This window comes from Oryzias latipes, chromosome 11, assembly GCF_053564925.1.
Source record: "Oryzias latipes strain Hd-rR chromosome 11, Olatipes_Hd-rR_3.1".
Lineage (NCBI taxonomy): Eukaryota > Metazoa > Chordata > Actinopteri > Beloniformes > Adrianichthyidae > Oryzias > Oryzias latipes.
Genome location: NC_136247.1, coordinates 18,695,551 through 18,709,830, shown reverse-complemented (window position 1 = coordinate 18,709,830; position 14,280 = coordinate 18,695,551). Strand labels below are relative to the sequence as shown.

The 14,280-nt window shown below is 38.2% G+C and overlaps 1 protein-coding gene across 1 annotated transcript in view; it reads right to left on the bottom strand.

Moving 5' to 3' along the window:
- kcnh8 (potassium voltage-gated channel, subfamily H (eag-related), member 8) overlaps positions 1 to 14,280 on the bottom strand; it is a 70,615-nt gene that overhangs the window by 29,261 nt on the left and 27,074 nt on the right. The window contains exons 4-8 of the mRNA XM_011480853.4: positions 11,353 to 11,480; positions 9,898 to 10,135; positions 9,641 to 9,798; positions 4,663 to 4,867; positions 1,979 to 2,188 (exon numbers count right to left, since the gene is read on the bottom strand). Of these exons, the coding sequence (XP_011479155.1) occupies positions 1,979 to 2,188; positions 4,663 to 4,867; positions 9,641 to 9,798; positions 9,898 to 10,135; positions 11,353 to 11,480 (939 nt within the window). The remainder of the gene's footprint in view (positions 1 to 1,978; positions 2,189 to 4,662; positions 4,868 to 9,640; positions 9,799 to 9,897; positions 10,136 to 11,352; positions 11,481 to 14,280) is intronic.

Below are 14,280 nucleotides of genomic sequence, written 5' to 3'. Positions count from 1 at the left end.
GCTCTACCCAGAAAAGAACATCAGTGTCAGGACCGACTGGATTTTATTTGATTAGTTTGAGAAAGCTGCCCTTTCCACAGCCACACATAATGTATTCTCTTAATCCCATTCAGTGTTCAGCAGTGCCACAGCTGCGTCACACACTGCTATACATGAAAGCGTGGCTGCTACACCAGTGATCACTCTTTTCAACTCTCAGTTCGAGACAAAAAAAAAAAAGAATTTTAGGAAAGGAAATCATGTAGAAGTGTGAAGTTAAGGGTTAGTTCAGAAATGAAAGGAACTTTGCAGCTCTTTTAACTCAGTGGGACTTCTTCATAAATGTCTTAAAAAGATTTTAGTACCATTTTCCTGAAATATTCCGGATGCGTTATTACAGATTTGTTGGCCCCTTTAAAGGACGTATAAACCTGGATATTTTTTAATCAAAAAGATTCGTCTCTTGTTCCTCATTAGCATCAGATTTACATAAGAACACACCCTGCTGTTTCTCATATAAGAGAAAGGGACTTAACGGCTGTGAAAAAAGCTAAATCTAAAAATACCTTTGGTGAGTTTTACAAATGCAAGCCATGTAAATATATCCTCCTAACATAAATGATGCATAAAAAGACCATAAAGAAGAAATCATGATAGTTCAGTAAATGTTATCTTACTGTAGGTTTCTTTAATGCAATCTAAACTATCTGCCCAAATCATTCACATCATGTTTCAGCAAGGTCATCATTGATAACAGAGTATTTTTTACTTCTCTACTTTCAGATTTTTTTGAGTGGTGTTTCTGTTTAGTACATTAATAAATCAACTTATGAGACTCTTTCAGGAAGCATTTTGTTGACTTTATTACATCAAGTCTATCCACTCCTAGTAATTTTTTGCAATATATTTTAAAAAACAGGCTTCATGGAAAAACATTATTAGACATTTTCACATAGAAAAACATCTCCTTACTGTCAAAAAAACAAAACAATAATTCATAACAAAGTCCACAGCTTAGCATTCATTAAATGTGCTGAAGTGATGCTAATAATTTTCTTCTTTGCCAAGAACCAGTTCCAAAAAGAAAATATTTGGGGATTCCAAAATCTTCACAAAATGTAAAAAGAAGTTTTCTAGAAAAAAAAAGGTCTATGGTTTGAGGAGGATCTCAATACAGAAGACCAGAAAAGGGTTGATAGAAAAACAAAATAAATATTACATAAACTGAAGTCACAATTAAAGAAAAAACTACTAACAAAACTGAACTGTAACAGCAAAATAAAACACATAAAAAATTGAAATCTGAATGAACTGAAGCAGTGTTGGCAAGCAAAGATTGCAGGCTGTAACTGAAAGAGTTTAATATTCTGACTGATAAAATAATTATTAACATAAAGTTCTGATGATGATTTGTGAAAACAGGTGGAATTATGACAGCTGGAAAATTCCATTACAACATGATTAGAATAAAACTAGCAAAAATAAAACAATGCTAGATTAAAACAAAACAAAACAATCAAACACGAGGGGTTATTAAACAGTAAGAACTTAAACCAAATAAACTAAAATTATTAATAATTTAATGTAAATATGAACAGAATTTAATACTTACAAAATGAAACTCAACTGTTGTAATTAATTTATAGCAATAAAAAGGGGGTTCCTACAAAAAATAATAATGGAAAGGGAAAAAAGATTTGTTTATCAAATGATACTTTGGATTTTTTTTTAAGTTTGCATTCTTACATGTGATGTGTCTGTGGCTTCTGACACCCTGGAGCTGGTTAAAAAAATTTAGTTTTTGTCCGAATCTACAATGATTATTAACATTTTATTACCAAACAAATTTAACTTTTTATTATGTTTTCTGGCTTTTTGGATTACCTTATATAATGGTGGGAGGTAATGAGTGACAATACCATTTTCAGAGCACATTAATGTTACTAAATGTTTATAAATCAGTTGTATTTACTTTTAAAAGTCTGTTATGTTTGTTTACCTCCTATTAGCATGACACAAATTGAGAAGATCTTCTCTGCATCAGTGTTGGCCGACACGTTCCCAAAGCCCACACTGGTTAAACTGCTGAGGGTGAAGTACAGCGATGCGATGTACACACTCCGGATTGAGGGACCGCTGGTGGTCCCATTAACTTCAGCCATGGCGTGATACGGCGATTCCAAACGTTTACCCAACTCATGGAGCCATCCTGTTTCAAAAGGACATCAATGCAAGGTAAACGGTCTCACAGTCTTAGATGGCTAACCAAAGCAAATGAAAACCTTGCAGACCCACTCCGATCATCTTTTGATCTATTGTAAAAGTGTTTCCCTAGGTCTTTTAATTATAATTACCGGTATGTCCTTTTTAGCCAAAACAAAAAAAAAGTTGTTTTCTAGGACATAGTTACTGAAAGGCAAAGCTCTTTTCAAACTCCTGATTCACAATGATTTAAATAAAGAAAAACTTAGAAATGCGATATTAAGCTAAATTTTCTCTATATATGTCCTCCTTCATCAGAAAAATGGCACAAGAACTTGTGAAATATGATGATCATCGGAGTCTTAAAACTTTCCTGGTGTGTCATTTTAATCTTGCGTAGGTTTTTTAAAAATCAATTTAATTGTGACTTTACCAGACAGTTTTCAAAGTCTGGACATTTCGTTTGTCTCTCGTTCATGCTATACTCAGAGGAACTTCTGAGCTTCAACACGGAAAGCAGAGCAGATGCATGATAGCAGGAGCTCATACCCAACACTGTGTGGAGACATGAAGTTCATCCCATGAGTCTCTTGCAGACACTGATGAATGGTAATTGGATGGAAACACTTCATGGGTGCTAGGATTCAAAACTCACCTCAGCATTAGAAATGAATAATTAGGACACAAAACATTGATCCTGTGTCAGAATGCTGTTTTGTGACAATGAAAGGCGGTGATATTAGAAAGGAATCTTTCTTGCTTTATCTGAGCTGGACTGCAATTTCAGGGTTAAAGAAAACAGTAAAAAAGATTGCAGCTCATCAAGAGCAGGGGTGCGTGTAAAACCAAAATCTGCCCTACCCTCACCAAAATAAGTTCTGCTGACATTTATTCTGGAGTTCTGCTTTATTTTGAAAAATGTATACTGTATGCATTTCAAATTATAATTCTATTCTTCTTTTGTTGAAAAAGACTTGTTCAGTTGCTTTTGGAATTTCTACTCAACTATAGGACATACTGCATATTTTTATAATCTTAATGTTTATATACAATTCTGTATAACATTTCCAATCATATCAATTCACATTTTAATTGAACGTCTTCACAATGACTATGGTCTCTCTGGGTCAGTTTTAAATTGGTTTATATCGTGTCTTAATGGAATAACATTTAATGTGGCTGTCGGTTCTTCAAGCTCTGAAATTAGAGAAATAACTTGTAGCGTTCCCCAGGGTTCTGTACTAGGCCCTATTTTATTTATTTTATATATGATTCCTTTTGGGAAACTTATTAATCAATTTAGCCACATCTCATATCATTTATATGCAGACGACATCCAGCTCTACTGTTCTTTCACGGAAAATGATTACTAAAAACTACAAAATTTGCTGAATTGCTTAACGAGCATTAAAACATGGTTGAACAGTAACCATTTAGTCCTAAATACTCAGAAAACCGAGACACTTATTTTTGCCCCTGAACATAAAATCCCGTCCATCAGTCAACGCCTTGGGTGTCTGAGCTCTTCTGTCCAGTCAAGCCTCAGAAATCTTGGGGTGTTGTTCGACAAGTCTATGTCTCTGGAGAGTCACTCAAAACAGATAGTGAAAAACTGTTTTTATCATCTGAGGAACGTGGCAAAATTAAAAAGTATCTTGTCTTGATCAGACCTGGAAACAATTATCCACGCTTTTATTTCCTCTCGTTTAGATTACTGCAACTCTCTTTTTACCTGTTTTAACAAACGTTCCCTAAACCGTTTTCAGCTTGTCCAAAACTCTGCAGCGAGGCTTTTAACAGGAACAAGTAAATGGACACACATCACTCCTCTCTTGTCTGCTTTACATTGGTTACCTGTCAAATTTCGAATTGATTTTAAAATTCTACTTTTAGTTTTTAGAGCCTTGCATGGTCAAGCTCCGACATACTTATCTGACCTTTTAACCCCATACTCTTCGGCCCGATCACTGAGGTCTTCCAACCAGAATCTTTTAAGCGTTCCAAAAACCCGCTATAAGACTAGAGGAGATCTGTCATTTCAAGCTGTTCTTTGGAACTCCCTCCCATTGTCGTTGCGTCAGATCGATTCCGTTGAGTGTTTTAAATCTCAGGTCAAGACGTTTTTATTTAGGAGAGCTTTTAGTTGATTTAGTCCTAGTTTTACCACGTTTTACTGTGTTTTATTTTACTATTATTTACTTTTATGCTCTTTGTAAAGCACTTTGTGACTTGCTCTGTGAAAAGTGCTATAGAAATAAAGATTCTATTCTATTCTATTCTATCTTTTGCCTGCCTTATTCTTTCGATTGTATTATATTGAAGCACAAAGTAATCTGCTGAATTACTTCTGTTTGCAGCAGAACACCTGCTGTGCTTAAAGGAACAAGGCGAACAAACAACAAATCAAGTTTTACCATAAAGGAAGGTCACAGGTGCTCTCAGATTAAAAATAACGCCTGGCGTTATTTGCTCTCAACTCACCAATATCCCAGTTGTAGCTGTTGGCCTCTATCTCCATCTTGCCAATAATATACCAGATGCAGGCCATCCAGTGGGCCAGGAGGGCAAACATGGACATGAGCAGAGTCAGGACGACAGTGCTGTGCTGTGAGTATCGGTCCATCTTCTGCAGGAGTCTGAGCAGACGAAGCAGGCGGACTGTTTTTAAAAGGTGCACCACGGACACCTGGAAAAAACAGCAAACAGAAAAATACAAATGTACAAATTAGAAAATGAGAAAACACTGACACGTTTGTTGGATTTTTATCTTTTATCAAGATTAATATAGCAGTTTGAGTAATTCTTTATTCAAATTGTTGTGAATCAGAAGCAGATGAAAAAAATAGCTCATTTGTGACAAAAAAAATGCTCCAATATTGATCGCTGTTGTTATTGCACCAGTAATGTTAGGTTGAGGGTTTGAGGAGTTGTAATCGAGCAGCAGAGCGTGTAAACAGATAGCTTAGTTATGGGAGAAGGGGGGGTTGCTCCCCCCTAAAAGTTTTACCCACAACTCAGACACCAAACTGCATAATCATAAATAAAGACTTCTATGACGCTTTTACAATAGATCCAAAGATGGTCAGAGTGGGTCTATGAAAGATACTGATTAAGGTTAAGAATGCCACCAATAATCTAGAAAACAAATGACCCAGCAATACAATTTAAAAAATATTTTAGAAAAAAAAAATAAAAAATGCACACTAATACAAAACTGAATTTAAGAAAATTTTTACAGATTATATTTTCTAAATCAGTTTGATGAAGAATGAAAGTTCAATGAAAATCACTTTTTGGGGGATCTTCAAGAGCCTATTCATCCATCCACTTTTTTAACCTGCTACATCCCTTTTTGGGTCATGGGGATGCCAGAGCCTGTCCTGGTGCGGTTCAACCTGGACAGGTCATCAGTCCAAAGCATGGCTGTTTAAGAGCCCTATAGTGGAATAGCTGTGTAGTCCTCCCCTTCCCTTCCCTCTCTCAGTATGTCTAAATGAGAACTGGTAAACCCTTAGGCCTAAGGTTATGGTCGAGGTTTTAAATTCACCCAAAAAGTTTCTCTAGAAGTCTGAATTCCCTGTGAGTTCTTGTGTTTGCTTCAGGTCCTGGCAGCTATTTGCAGCAACATTTTGTTGGACACAATGGAGTCCAGTCTGCCTACCCTGCTTTCAGAGATCTCATGCCCTATCATACAGAACAAACTGCTGTGAGGAATATTACTGTGGAATACTCCTCAAACAGCCAGGCCAGCTACTGTCTGTCGACTCAGTTCTCTGCAGTCACAAAGCTGTCTGACAAGCCTCCTGGCTGTCCTTGGAAATAACCCACATATTCCTCAATCTTGAAACACAAATACATTTGTTTTACCTGCTTATTCCAGGGTTGGTGAAAAGTGCAAACAATAAAAACAACAGGGAATGACTGGCTTTGGATGAACGATTCTCACAATTAAACATGCTACTTCTCCACCTTGCTGTCCATTATTTAAAAGAAAATACACCTAACTTTAGCTTACCTAGTTACAGCCTGAGTGCATGAAGACACTTCTGTATAAACCAGACGTTGGTAGTTCTGAGCAACACAACTAATGAATGAAATCATATTGACAGTAAAAAGTTCCTACGTTCAGTTAAAAAAAGAGACTTTTCACAACAAAAATTATTTTTTTTATTCTTAAGGGTCTCTCAAATGTAATGATTAGAACTGTTAAAGGCTGAAAACTCCCTTAAGTATAATTTTTAGAAAGATGTAATGAATGGTTCTTAAATACAGGAATTCAAATTAGATCAATCAAGAAGGAATGATTTGCTTGTTTGTTTCTAATGTCAAATGCTCTATGTCTATTTTTATGTGCGGTGTATTAATTCTTATTGTTGGTGAAGCAGCTCTGGTTTAAGCCAATGGGAAGACTTTCTTGACATGTTCCTATCTGAATGATACAATAATCCTAAGACTACACTTTAGGGAGTCTTTGTTTGATCCTATCATGAAAGTTTGTGTTGTCTGGGTCCTTAAACTAACATGTTTGTGCTTCAGGTCCTTTAATCTTCAGAAACACAATTTTGAGCTTAATTTTACTTACATATGACTTAAATCATGAGGAAAAATGCCAAAAGAATATGTTAAAAACACACAAAAAACACAATTTTTATCATATTAAGTCTTTAAAGGTATAAAACTCTGCATGTGCACATTTGTGACAATCTGTAAAAACAGGCAAGAGGATGGTGTTGGGGCGGGCAGATATGCTCTTGCACACATCTTTAACATGCTTTATGGTGGTTTTTGCACACCCTTGCTATGAGAAATAAAGATGGTGGAGCATGAGGGGTAATGAAGCCGCCTACTGAGCCCTGGGGAGAAGCTCCATCTTTTCTCCAGCATATATCAGCCCCCCTTACACATCCAGCTCCTGCTGCCTTTCTTTTCCTTATATATACTGTGTTTTTTTTCCCTCCGCTTATCAGGTGGGAAATGGGCATTCGGCTAAATTATTGCATCCTTTTTAAAGCAGCATGTAAACTAGAAAGGTTGTAATGTAGCAGAAATGGCAATTATTTCTCTGCCTCCAGCAATGCCTTTAGCCCTACAACCGCATCACAACAACATGACAGGTCAGTTGATTTTTATTTATTTTAGTGGCAGTACCAGTCGGCTCAAAAACATAAATGGTATTAAACCAAGAAGGCTTCGATCTTCAAAGCATGCAATGACTTTCAGTAGCTAAAACAATAAAAAATTCAGGTTTCCGTTTTTGCAAAGCTGTTATGGTCATTCAGTCATAGGTTTGAAATCTTTTAAGACATAATTCAGCAAAAAGATGTTGACCCCAAGAATCTTCCAAGACTCCAAACTACCACAGAAATGTCCCTTGAAACACAATTAAGCTTGCCAGAAAGAGAAAACTGACAAAGACGTATGACTAAAGACATAAGGGACGACCACTGCTGAGGCCTCCAGGCTCATTTTGGTGAACGATGGTTTTTGCCCTGGAAGCAGACTTTCTGAATGCTCTGTCCTCAGAGGGGGTATCAAGCAGAACGTGCTGCAGTTATACCAGCTATTCTACCTCTCCCCAGTGGCAGTAAAGAATCTATGGCCCAGTAGACCTATGCCTAAAGCCTGATCCACTGGGATTCCTTGGTATTTCCATTTATAGACTTTTGGAACCAAACTGGTGTCTTTACCTGGGGCAGCCTGTCACAGCTCGCCACCTTTATACTTTGATAGGAAAAAAAGTTAGTTTTTTAGTTACTTTTATAATTGATTTTATGATTTCAACATTTTCCTGACCAAATTTTATAATTTCAATGTACAGAACAGTTGGAAAAAATGTCTTACATTTTTTGAAGAGGGACGTTCCAATTGTTTATCATATTCTGTCATGTTTTTTCATTTTTTTCACATTGAAGCAGCAATGCGTGTAACTCATTGGAAAGTGTTTTGAAACCACAGGTGGTTTTGGCAGAGATTTTAATGCCGGATGCCCTTCCTGACACAACCCTGTTTTTATCTGGGCAGCAGAGGGAGGTCCAGAATTGTGGCCCCTCTTGCGACTGCACAGTTAGGCAGTAGGGTGAAGGGTCTTGCTCAAGGACCCAAACTAGATGAAGCTCATTGCACCCCCTGGGAAACAAACCTTGATTTCACATGCACAAGTCCTGCACTTAACCGACTCAGCTATCCAGCCACATATACGGTACATAAAACCTAAAAACATTTATGTGTGGAACTATGTAGAAGTGGTGAAAAGCACATACAGTTTTTGTAGAGAAAAGTTTGGGTCCTCACTTTTAATAATATCTTTACAGATGTGCAAGTTGCCCTTCCAATGATGCACTGAGCACAAATGCACTCCCACACAATCACAGAGATTGGTTTTATATCAACAAACCATATTCTAACAAACCAGATGGTCCCCCTTTCTATTTATGCATTCATTGTAGGAATAAAAAAGGTAGGTTTCAACTCTTGGTAAGCAAAGAGTTTCAGACGTGAGTAGTATGACTTGCTTGTAAATCCTTCAGTTCCTTTAATATGTTAGGCTGAATGTGTGTGCTCCAGTCTAATAGGCCATCGAATACAGAGTATTCACTTTCTGTACATTAGGGCCCAGACAGCACAAACTTTTATGATAGAATAGAAAAAAAAGACTCCCTATAGTGTATGTAGCCTTACGATTGGTTGTATCATTCAAACAGGAAAATGTCAAGAAAGTCTTCCTAATTGCTTGAGATCTATACTTTTTTTTCCTCACAACTGTTTTTATGAGGCTTTGTATTCGACTCCTGTAGTAGAAACAAAGATTTTAATGATACAGGCCTGATTATTTTGTACTGAAGATGGAATCCACACCAAATTAAAGCCATACTGGAGCTCTGGAAACAATCCAAATGATTTTTGCTATGCTTGCCGCTCTTTAAAGAACAACAAATTAATAGGCTGTTTTGGAGCAACATGCCAGTCCCTTTTTCGAAAAAAAACCCCCAATACTTGGTGAGTTTAGTTAAAGCTTTGAGTAGAGCTGCTTTATTAAGCAGTTCTAAACAGGTCTTGGTACTTGTTACATCCACTTATGGAGACATAAAGAATTATTTTAAAATAAAAAAAATTTTTAGGTTTTGTGCCTGTGTTTTTTTTTTAGATTTTGTAAATATTTTATTTAAAAAAAATGTTAGAAATTACATATTTTAAAATTTGATGCAATGATTTACACTTTGGCGTTCGCCATATTATTCATTAATAAAACTCTGGAGTAGATTTTTTTGAATTTATTGAATGTGTTAGATTTCCACAGTTATTTTTATTACTACAGCTTGAAAAATATATGACATACCTTCCCCCTCCCCACATTTTGCCTATGCAGTCCAAGCTAAAAATGTATTTAAAGATTTATGTACAAAATGATTTTTAAAAAGAGAGAAATATATTCTGTGAAAGTAATATCCAATCTACTTACCACGCTCACTCTGACAGCATAGAGCAGATCAAAAGGCAATGCAGCCACCAGATCGATGATAAACCATGTGGTCAGGTAATGGATGCATATCTGACGAGCGTCAAAGATTACCTGACCGGACTTGCTGACATAAGTAGTGCGAAAATTGAAAATAATATCTGAAAGATAGAAAAACAACAGTTTGTTTTTAAGGTGTGGGTTTTCCCACAGAGTCAATTCTTCAAATCAAGGAAAACTGTTTCCTAGCAAGAACATACCTATAATGAAAAGGATCTCCACAGCAATATCGCTCACAGTCGTGCTGCGTGTCAGGTCATCATCATCACCAATGAAGCAGACGTTATAGGGAACCGTCACAGCAACATAGAATGTGGCTAGCAGGATCAGCCAGTCCCATCCTGCTTTAAAAGTGCTGTAGTGTAGAAGGATGAATTTGGACTTCTTGGCATCTGCTACCTTATACTCAGGCAGAGCAGGTGGGTCACCAAACACATTCTGGACAGATAAGAAAAGTAGTCTGCTTCAAAAAATAAACAAACGGAAGCCAAGAATGTCTGAGAACATTGTTTAGATAACTTCTTATGAATGAATGAAGACAAAGGAGTATACATACAGCAGTATTCTTTTAGTTCATTCAGAAAGCTTTGAGCTAAAAAGCTAAATTGCAGTCCTTATGAAGGGAACAGAACTGATTTTAAGAAAGATAAGTTATTTGGCTATTTAAAACCTAATTAAATGTATATACGTTATTTAAATATGTTTTTGAACTTTCCTAAGTGTCTGACAAAAAAGCTCACACATTTATAGTAGCTGGTATATAGGGAATAAAGGGGCGCGGACCTTGTTTCTCTGTACACCCTTTAAAAAAACAGAAAGAGTAGGATTAATGAATATTTTAACTATTTAACCACTTAATCAAAATACATATATGACTTTTTACAAGTAATGAATTCAAATGTAAGCAGATTTTTTTTTAAATCAGTGTAAATACATCAATACCAAGACATATTTCGGAGTATGTTAATTTAACAATTTTGCAGGTCAGAGACATTCGGCTGCTTTTCAGTTAAAATGAACTTATATGTTCAAAGGCACGCAGCCAGTGACTTTATTTAGATGCTTGACAACATGTGATCCTTGTCCACTGCGTGTCGTTAAAATAATTTGATTTCAGGAATTAGGTGGTGGTTGTTGATAGCAAATTTTGAATATTGTTGCACTTGTTGCTTCAAAAAAGATTTTCTCTTAATGAGATGATCATACACTTCATTTTAAAAAGCTGTACCTAATGATGCTTCTCAATCCCTTCTATTTCTAGTAAGGGATGGTTACTTGAGATACATTTGAGGATATCTTTGCTATTTACTTTAACTCTGAGCAATCCATCTGCTGTTATCAAACCGCAAAAAGAATACGGTACTTTTTTAAGATGTTACTTTTGAAAGTGCTGCTAACTTCATGCAATGCTGGCTTCAAAAATGGAACAGATACATTTATTTAGTTAATTTTTGTTACTGTGTGTACTTTTCTTAATTACCAGTTTTTCAAAGCACAAACCAGATTTCTATTTTAGTCTACAGGGGATTAGGCAAACCAATTAGAATCCTTCCTGTCATTTGTCTCATTTATTTATCATTAATTTTTTTGTAAGTTGTAGTAAAATATATTTTTTCTTTTTCTTTTTTACAAAGTCCCCATTTGTGGAGTAATACCTTGTTGAGTTTAATCTTGCTCTTCTCCCTGCTGTGCAAGTGACCAGAGATGTGATAGAGAACAGTGCCGCTCCGCAGCCGAGCTGTGCTGAAGGGAGAGCCTGTTTTCACCCTTCCACGCCGCCGCTCTGTAAGCACACACACACGGGTTGATGCACACCCATCAACAACTCTTTACTCCCATAGGGTTTGCTCCCGACGTATAAAACTGTCATTACGTTTGATCAAATGCCCAACGTTCTGTCCTGAATAGGAAAAGAGAATACATATAAAAATAAGAATTAAAAAAAAATTGTACCATTTTTGAGCAATCTGTCCCATTTGTTTAAACATGATATTAAAATTATAGTTGAAAAAAAAAACCTTCGCTGTCTATTTTGGCATTGTTCAAAAGCAGGTTTTGGTCATTCTGTCATAATGGGGAGTATTGTGTATTGTATCCAAAAAAAGAACTCTTTACTACTTTGGCAGGGTGGCGGTTTTAAGAAAGTTAAGTGGTTGTGGATTGCAGCTGAAGTGAACACTGCAGCAAGCACAGTTCTGTGTTTCTTTGAGTATATTGTTGAGGCAGACTGTTCAGATGGGATGAGTGCAGACTGAGAAATTCAAAGCTGGGACAAAGCTTTGTTTTTGTAGTAAGTTTTTGGAAATTTCAAAGGTAAAAAACTTGTTTTTTTGTGGTATAAGTGACGTCAAAGACAGTAACACAGTTGGGGAGTAGAAGTGAAACTCCTTTTGAGTGTCCTTTTGAAAACGTGCTCACATGAACCCCACAAGGTGGACAGACAGGGCCCATCCATAAAACAGTGTGGGGCTTATTTTTAGATCTAATGAATTTCCCTTCGGTTGTTCAGCCATTATTGGGGGGGTGTCAGGGAAGCACTAGTGAGGTGAGAGTCTATTTGAGAAGGAGGTGGTGGTGGAGGGGCACTTGTAGAATAGACAGGAGATGTGAGAATGGTGAGTTATGGTAAAAAACAGCAGGGTGTAATGACAAATCGAGGTGATGGAGGAGCCGAGAAATGGACGAATGACACTAAAAACTAGGGACATAGTGTAGACTATGTTTTTAGTAAAGGTAAAACTTTTGACAGAAAAGGAAACAGAGAAAGTCGGAAAGTGTTCACCCCACACATTGGGTTCTTCCACAATTTACTCATGATATCCAGGAAAAGAGAGTCTTTGTGGGTCCCATCAGACTTAAAAGACTTCTTAAGCTATAACTAAAATTTTCCATGCCCTTGTGGACAAAAATAACTCTTTATTCATTCTTATAAGCAATAAAAGAACTCAGACAAAATAAATTGCTTTTAAATTTCATATATTTAATGTGTCACAGTGATTACTGAGTGACTTTTTGATGCTAGTTCTTATGCCCTAGTCACATATGCCTGTTTTTGGATGGTCATTTCCTCATTTCTAACAGCCAAACTGCACGCAAGAGACACGAAAGGAGCTTGCTGTCAGGTAAGGAGGGCTGGTGAGCGTGACGACAGAGACGGGAGGCACACAGTGCAGGGCAAGGTGTTTATTAAACTAACACAAAGCGCTGCAGAGCAGGGAAACAAAACTAAGCTTACTGTGGCCTAAACATGAAAACATGGCAGAAGACAGACAGGGAAGAGACGGTATGGACCAGCACAAGGCAGAGACAAGACTTAAATAAAAACAAGACTGACAAAACACAGGTGAACATGATCAGGAGAGATTGGGATCAGGGAAGTAAAACTCAAAAGCACCACAAAACAGGAAACCTTCCAAAATAAGACAGGAAACAGAACTCAAACATGACAGAAACAAAAGGAAGCAAAAACTTATGCAAAGACACCCAAACCATGACAGTACCCCCCCTCAAGGAAAGGCATCGAGGTTCCAAAGGTCAACTAAGGAGGAGGGGGCCCGGAGGACGAACTTTGACGGTCAAATGGAGGCAGGGCTGGGCATACCAGCGAGGCCGAGACGATGAGTCCGGAGGACGGTCCGGAGGCCGCGCTGAACGGCGAGGCAGGTCCGGAGGACGGCCGGGAGGCCGCACTGCCCAGCGAGGCAGACGAGGCGGGTCTGGCTAAGTCAGGGTGCCTTGGCCGTTCAGGTGCCAGCGGGGAGTCCAAAATCGGTGTTGGATCAGGCACAGAGTTCAGGGCCAGTGTGGCAGGGTGCACCGGCGGGCCGGGCAGTAGTCAGGTGCCGGCGGCTCGGGCCAGTAGTCAGGTGCCGGCGGGTTGGGCCAGTCGTCAGATTCGGTAGAGTAATCAGTCCATAGGGCAGGCAGGTCAGGCATGAAGTCTGGGGCAGGCGGGTCAAGCCAACAATCAACTGGCGGATCAGGCCAGCAATCGGCTGGCGGGTCAGGCCAGTGGTTGGCTGATGGTTCAGGCATGGAGTCTGGGACTGGCATGGGTTCGGCCAGTCCTCGAGCTCCAGCGGGTCGGGCAAGTCGTCAGGGTTGGTCAAGTTGTCCGCCAAGAGGGCAGGCGGGTCAGGCCAGCAGTCAGCTGGGGAGTCAGGCATGGAGTCATAATTGGTGAGCAAAATATAAAAGGTTGAAGGTTGAAGTGAACTATCCAGACAGGGATTGCAAAGCATAGGACTTCCATTATGCCACCAGTGTGTGAATGTGTGTGTGACTGGGTGAATGGGTCTGTGACTGTAAAGCGCTTTGTCCTTGTAGGAAGAAAGGCGATACATAAGTATACGCCATACGCCATTTTCTTTCTCTGGTTGCTTTGCCCCGCCCTCGTAATTCCTGAACAATGACTGAAAGGATCTATAGTGCTTTTTTTTTTCTTTTTTTTTTTTTTTTCTTTGGTTCGAAACAGAAATGTCAGGTTGACAGTAGTCTGAATACAAACCAAAGGCAAGGTTCAGGACTCAATCCGGACCAAAATAAGATCCCTTGGTCTGGACTAACTAATTTTTCCAGTCTGA